The sequence below is a fragment of the Nothoprocta perdicaria genome, unplaced genomic scaffold (assembly GCF_003342845.1).
Source record: "Nothoprocta perdicaria isolate Ctin4 unplaced genomic scaffold, notPer1 scaffold_13, whole genome shotgun sequence".
NCBI classification, from domain to species: Eukaryota; Metazoa; Chordata; class Aves; order Tinamiformes; family Tinamidae; genus Nothoprocta; species Nothoprocta perdicaria.
This window is the reverse complement of record NW_020454427.1, coordinates 6,885,814-6,893,246: the sequence shown is the minus strand read 5'-3', so window position 1 is coordinate 6,893,246 and position 7,433 is coordinate 6,885,814. Positions and strand designations below refer to the sequence as shown.

Below are 7,433 nucleotides of genomic sequence, written 5' to 3'. Positions count from 1 at the left end.
AAGGAGAATGTCAAGTCTGCAGCAACATAACAGGACTAYGAACAAACCAGCCTGATGGATGCTGTTACACTCAGTCTCTTTCTGAGAAGGAAGAAAGCTTCATACTTTATTCTCAAAGAAGACTGATTTTTCTCTCTAGAATAGTTGTATTTACACAGCTAGAAATAAATGAACCYTTAACAACTTAGTCTTATATTTTTTTTCTGTGCAACTATGAAAATTAAGTTGATAGAATTCATACAATGATTYCCCCCYCCCCCCCCCCCCCCAATCTAAAACACTCATCTAGAGTAAAAGCAGTAAACCGTGAGTAAACCATGCCTCTGAATATRTATCACACTGCACAATACGGGTGGCTGGATGGAATCTGAATTATAGAGTTCATCTTTCTAGTGAGAAAATGTCATAGGCTTGGGCTTTTAAACTTCAATTCTTTTAGCATAATAACTTTGTATTTATAGAATTTTTTATCCTATTCAAAAGAAAACTATTTGTTACTTAATCTTTGTACAGAAATACAGTTCACAGTAGCTCCATTATATTTAAAGGTTTCATTTTTTTCCTAAATGTATTAAAGCTACTTGAGTAATATTTCTATTTCAACTGGGTTTTGATTGACTTAAAGCTTTATCCAAATCTTATGTATACAAAATAAATAAGGAGACAGTTATATCSTGATCAGCTAGTATTATGATTCAGCATGAGATTAGAATTTAAATAGTTTTTGGCCGTTGCGGTAGACACAGGTTATAATAGGCATCCTTGTTCCAAAACTCTTGGCCCTTCCATCCACACCAGCCCTGGATAAGAAAGAGAGAGATGCAATTAACAATCTACTATGACTTTTTTTTTTTTTTCATACCTACTGCTATGGGTTCTATTTTACTAATTTTAATCTAAGTCATATTAACTATTTTCAGATATTTATAAAATGCTGTATGACACAATTTTCAGAAAGCTYTGTACATTTTTGGCAACACATTAACAGAAAATGCTTTACAGAATCTCATGTCCTCARAAGTTTTTGCTTTGCAGAATTGCTAAGTTTTTCATGAGGTTACYTTTATCAAATATTTAAGCCACTTTTTTTTTTTCTTACATGTTCTTTGATCAATATGAGCAATAGCTTTTGAATTCATTGCTTTTTATTGAAAATTATTCCATAACTARCAAGCACACAGGCAGGCACCTAGTGGTGAGGCACTGGAATACTGAAATGCCCAAACAATACAGGAATCGAGCGCCTTGGAATGGGAGCTCCAGAGAGTCTGTGTGCTAAATATGGACATGGTCAATCCTGACCACTAGGAAATGCAGATAACAGCATTCCTTAATCTCAGGCCTTTGTTTATAAATAAGCAGAAAGCAAGTGTAATTTCACTAGATAAGGAATTCTGTGTATGTTTCATTCTCTTTAACACCTTGCAGCTGTAAAAGCTGATACTCCTTTTTGTCTCCATTTCCAGCTTGACTATTATGGGGCTATCAAAACACTTCAGCAGTGTTTTCACTTCATCAAAACACTTTTCAACTTTTCAACCAAGTTTCTGACACTAGGTTTATTGTCAGTAATCTGCAGACCAGGTAATCATATCTGAAGAAAATAATATTAAACAACAACTCTTCTTCAGAATTCTCCTTGATTTGCAGAACATCTCAATAACTGTCCTTTAGACTGATCTGACAATGCTGAGTATTGGAATGYTTTTTTTTTTTTTTTTTTTAAATCTAAACAGTAACAGCAGTTTACAAGCTGAATATATTTTTCTCTTCCACTCAAAATACATTTATTGTACATATTACTGAATACAAGGAGAAAGTAAAGAACATTTCTTTGTACTGTAAGCTAATTTTTATAGCTGCAAACTACCAAGAATCAGTTCTTTGTCCTGTACAAGGAACTGAAGAACTAAAGAAAGGCCAACTCCTACATAAGCTCCTTCCACTCCTATTCAGCTATATGCATTTATTTAATGTCAAATCGTGCATGTGTGGGTATATACACACACACACACAAATAGGCATATGCATGAGTCTCACCTTTTCCAAAATAACATGCAGATCTTCTCCTCCAGTGTAATGTGGGTCTAAAATCAAATATTTTATGTGCCCTGTAATCTCATTCCAAGCCACTCCTAATATTGTGTGAGCCAAAACACCTCCACCTGAATAGGATGAAAACAAACTGCTCAGAATTTTCACTGAGATAAAATATGCAAGTACAATGATGCCAATATTTTATATTAACCCATGCTGAAAACAGCTGTGAAACACATGCTGCCATTCTTCAGGAATCAAACACTTACCAATCATAACTGGAGTTCCTTCCGTGTTGAAATGATTAGCAAGTTCTCTTCCTTGCAAAGCTAGTTCAGAACCCTGGCTAAAGGAAAAATATAATGTCAGATTTTTCATCCCCATGAGGCTTTTTTTCCTAATTATCCATCATGGTAATTAACTACAAAGGTGGGTGGCTGCTTAGATAGTGTCTTAGATTATTTTTTTTCAGCAGGTTAAAACAATTGAACAAAAAAGAAAACCTCCTGAGATAATTTGGGAAAAAAAAAAAGTGGAAGTCACAGATTGTGGTTGAGCCCATGAAGGTGATGTGACCAGAGTGGTCACCAAAGCACCTAGAGTGACTCAGATCCTACGATGTGTCTGCTTATCAGAGAGTTTGTGACCCTCGTATCTCCCGTGAAGTGTCTGGAAAACTGCCTATCACATCTGTCAGCAAGTGGAAGTCTGGAGGAGCAGACCTTCGTTGTAAACGTTACAAAAATGCTGTACCAATAAAGCTAACAGGTGCATCCACTTTAACTGCGCAAGCAAAGACAGGGCAATACGTGCATCTAAACTGGCTATCCAACAGCTTCCTCATTGATCGTTAATATCCTGGTGACAGTAACAGGCACCCGAGCTTGGTTTAATTTTCCAGTTTTCCTGTTCAACTGTGGGTCCCAGACACAGCCAGGAGAGTATGGCTCCTTTGAAAGGCAAGGTACAGGCACACACATGCATGCACATATGCCAGGATTTGGAAGTGAAGACAYGTGTATGAGGAAGACAGTCCCCTTAGAAGCTGGGCAAGGAAATAAACACAGGTATTTTATTAATTTGATTTTATATTTCTTCATATAATGGTCAATCTTTTGGAAACCCTATGAAAGCCAGGGTGACTGCTTCATCTGTATCAAATCCTTGGAGAGAAGGATTAAATGTGGATGGAGCACAACACTGGAAATCTGGGAATACTGGCTCCAGCACTGCTCCTGCTGGCGCAGCTCTCGTACTATTTCCACAATGAGTTCACGAGGTGCTAGCTGGAATTGGGCTCGAGACAAAATCCTATCCACAGACAGCTCAGTGCCCAGCTCTAGAACATCTATCAGGCTGCATGACATCTTTACTCTCAGCATGGAAGTGTTTTATAAACCTGAAAAACACTGGGGCTCGCTCATGGCAGCACGTTCAGCAATTGTCCCCATTACAAAAGCCCCTATGTTCTTATGCACGGGGACAAAAGCCTTTGCACTAGTAGGTCTGGCACAGCTGCTATGAATAACAGGTGGATCACCTGCAAATATAAGYGCTAGAACCAAGAGATTAAAATTGGTTGTATAAAACTCTACAAAATACTGAAGAAACAAATTGTTTTCCTATTGCTAAGAACCACTATCACCATGGTCACATCCCCTTTTAGAATATCCACACTGGAATACATAGTCTAAATAATTATAACTCATGAGTAGCATCTCGTTTGACTAGAGTTTTCTTACAGGCTAAATTATTAATATTCTTCTTGATTCCATTATTGCATTTTTCAACACAACACTGAGATTTGTTGGTCTGCTTACAGCTATCTAGATGACAAAAGCACTGCAGTCCAATAATCTAATTTCAGATAAATGCTGAACATTATTCCTCTCCTCCCAGAAATAAGTGTAGGGTCTTTCCTATGTACAAAATTTTCAAATCCCTTGTTTTATCTGTCATGCAAAACCAGAACAGATACTCCTATTTCCAGGATGCTCAACAATTTGCTGAACTCAAGAGCTAGCTCTGTGGATGAATTAACAGTTTACTGCTAATGTGCACTCAATTTATTATGACCTGGAGAGTATCCTGGAGTGTGTGTGTGCCTGTTACAAAAATTGTTTCTGATGCAAGGGAAAYTGGCTGAATTTTGCATGCCATTAAGCAATTCATAGGAACTGCAAACTTCAGCATGAAGTGCAGGCTCAAGTTGTTTCAGCAACACCTAGCTTGTTTAACAGCTCTACTTTCCTCAGCACATCTTAAAGCAAAAAATGGGGGTTTATGGACAAAGAAACCTTAAATGTCACGTCAGAGATTAATGATCCCTTTTATTATCCCTATTATCCCATGTACTATAATGGTATCTAGCATCCTAAGACATTCAGTCTCTTTAACAATTACTGAACTATTAAACTGATATGGATTCTTACCTGACAAACAGTATTTTTGATGTTATTCCAAAAAGCTGGTTCAAAACGAGCTGCACCTCAATAGAGCCAATCCATTGCCGTGACCCAACAAATGCTGCTGGTTTGTCCCCAGCATCAACCAGTGCCTTTGCAACACGAACATAGAGAAAAAACAAAAATCAACAACATACAGTAGGCAATCCCAGGATTTTCATGAACATACAAAATCATCTTAAGCATAAAGAACATGGTTTGAACAGGACTTGTCAAAAGCAAGCAGACAGATACTGAATTTGCACACTGTTTTGGAGGTGTCCCCTGAAGACACAACACAGCACAGGCTGGAAAGCCACCAGAGAAAGTCTGGCTCCATCAATGGACTCAGAGCTGGGATGATGATCCCCTGTTATTTAAGTGCATCATTTACATCACAAGAGTCACTGCAGGGACTTAAGTACTTGGACAGGTATTCAAAGTACCTGGGTAACTATTCAAAGCATCTTAGGCCCCTTCAAAGTAGTACGCTGAATAAGATGCCACCAAAAGAAAATATATGAATGGCAGGGGCTTATTTTAATGCTTCTGTTCTTGGAGGCTTGCACATTACATACAGCTTTGCAGAGAGGGGCTCTCTCTGCTCTCTATACACAGCCCACAACGAGGCCTGAAGGCAAATGAATTCTTCTAGGTGTCTAAAATACTGTAAGATAATTTAGTTGAGGGCTAAAAAACGCTTATGAAATTGCAATTTTCCTTAAACGCTTACATCRCAATTGATCTAAGTCTCCTTATTGCTAAAATGTTAAATAAATTTGATAGAAAGCACTGAATTTAAAAGAACGAAAATAAATGCAGAGTTTTTCTAGGCATTCAATACTAGCTACCCAGCTTCTACAGTTTTAGTTCAAGACTGGTAGCATAACTAAACATTCACAGATGTGCATTTGAATTTGTGGAAGAAAATATGAATTGAAAGAGGATTCAAAAAATGCTCTTCTTGGCAAAGCTGCAAAAAAATGCAGTAAATTAATGCACAGCATCTGTGGACTAATCCAGCTGTAACTGGATTAGACAGGTCAGTTTTAAAACTGTTTTTAGTATGATGGATTGGGCTCTTTGCTCTCTTTCTTGTGGCAAAAACGGTGACAATGTGTTCTAATCTGCATTTCTAATGCAGATTAGGAAATATTTAGAAGACTACTTTAATGAATCTCATCCATATAGATAAACAGTTGGAAGTGCATCTCCTACAATAAAACTTGTCAAAAATAACAATTCAGAAGCACTACAATTCACTTCAAGAGATGAAATGAATAGACCAACACAAATTTGAAGTCTAAAAATACATCTATATTTAAAAAACACTGTAACACACAGAAACTTTTCCAAGCAATTATACATAAATGATAAATAATTTGCACAATTTGTATTTGTACCTGTTGAATTTCCTTGTGTGTTGGTATAGGTGCATCCATGTAACCTTGGTGCTTGAACCAAGAACAGATCGTCTGCAGAGAGCGATAGGCACAGCCCCAACCACTGTCATCGATGCGATCTTGCATATAGTGATGGTAACTATATATGCCATGTACTAAATAAACCTGCACAAAGAAAAAGATAATACAGCTGAATCTCATGCACTTGCATCCATGTTCAGAAAAGCARTTTATCTAAGTCACTAGCACGGTGACAGCTTCCAATTGAAGACTATGAATCTTTGGAAAAATGGAAGGTTTATAAATCACAGAYAATCACTCTTCCTTTCCTAGCTCCTAAATGTTGCCACATTCACCATTTTAGTTTATTTGTCCTGGTTCTGAGAAACTTTAAAAATACCTGTTAAAAATGTGAGGTAACCTTTTGAACAGTGTACATTCTTTTGCAACAAAGAAATAAAAATATTAATTACATTATTTATTTTAGCAACAAAACTCAAGTTAAAATAAATAAATAAAAAATCTGACAAATGTTTACACTGSAACTTACCACACCAGAGTCTGTACCAGGGGTATTAAGGTGTACATGTGGATTTCTGAGATATCCATCTTTATATGGTTCATCTGGAAAATGATAAGCATTTGCTCTCTTGAAATATGGTCTGTCACATGGCAGATTGAACAACCCATGTAATTCCTACATGCAAGTTAGAATAAAAATGAAGAACACAATTCAAGTTTTGGATTAAAGGTAACAATGCTTTTGAACTAATAATAGTGTCATTATGACATTAAACATATAGCTTAGTAAATGTAATTAAGCAGTTTTTAATACATTAATATTCAATATGTACATTTATTAGCAGACCTCACCTCTGACAAAGCTCACGAAGGCTTCCCTCCTATCTGAAAGAGCTCACTCTGTTGCCCTGTTACTTTATGCCAATTTCTCTGGTGCTGCATTCAAGTTTTCACAACAAATTGAAAACATCATAAAATACACCATAAGGATAAGCCATACCTACACATCTACGTAGTAGAAAATACACTGAATTAAAATCTTAAATAATAAAGATATACGAATAAACATATACTGAGACAAAAAGACAGAGCTGGTCTCTGAATCTTAGGAKATTTAATTGTTTCTTAAGTCTCTTCAGTGCTATTTACAACAAAGCAACAACATCTCAAGAGATATGCTGTCTTRCTTTCCAGTGTAAGGGCAAAAGAATAAGATCATCTAGGATTGCCTCTGTATCACAGCAAATACATTTCACTCAGATGACCCAACATGAAAACCAATTACGTTAGTTACCGATTACACTTAAGCAGGGAAGATTTATGYGCCACCATTGTCTGGGGCCGAAGGCAAGGAATAGATTACGTGCGATACATCCAAATGAATGCAGAAGAAAATAAAAAATCCCCAAAGCCTCTCTCCATCTAACTGGCTACAAAATTCTTTCCCTGCTCTTGCTATGTGAAACACTGTGACCCTAAGACTATCTGCCTGATTCGCCAGTCACATATCCAAAAGGAATCTTTCTGC

General features: G+C 36.8%; 1 protein-coding gene across 2 annotated transcripts in view; it reads right to left on the bottom strand.

The window, feature by feature from the left end:
- Window positions 1-279: 279 nt before the first annotated feature.
- UFSP2 (UFM1 specific peptidase 2) overlaps window positions 280-7,433 on the bottom strand; it is a 12,120-nt gene continuing 4,966 nt past the window's right edge. Inside the window, exons 7-12 of one of the 2 annotated variants that reach the window (XM_026033593.1) lie at window positions 6,435-6,581; window positions 5,885-6,049; window positions 4,470-4,594; window positions 2,307-2,383; window positions 2,041-2,165; window positions 280-800 (exon numbers count right to left, since the gene is read on the bottom strand). In XM_026033593.1, coding sequence (XP_025889378.1) covers window positions 714-800; window positions 2,041-2,165; window positions 2,307-2,383; window positions 4,470-4,594; window positions 5,885-6,049; window positions 6,435-6,581 — 726 coding nt within the window. In that variant the 3' untranslated portion in view covers window positions 280-713. The remainder of the gene's footprint in view (window positions 801-2,040; window positions 2,166-2,306; window positions 2,384-4,469; window positions 4,595-5,884; window positions 6,050-6,434; window positions 6,582-7,433) is intronic. The other variant, XM_026033594.1, reaches the window with a different exon arrangement.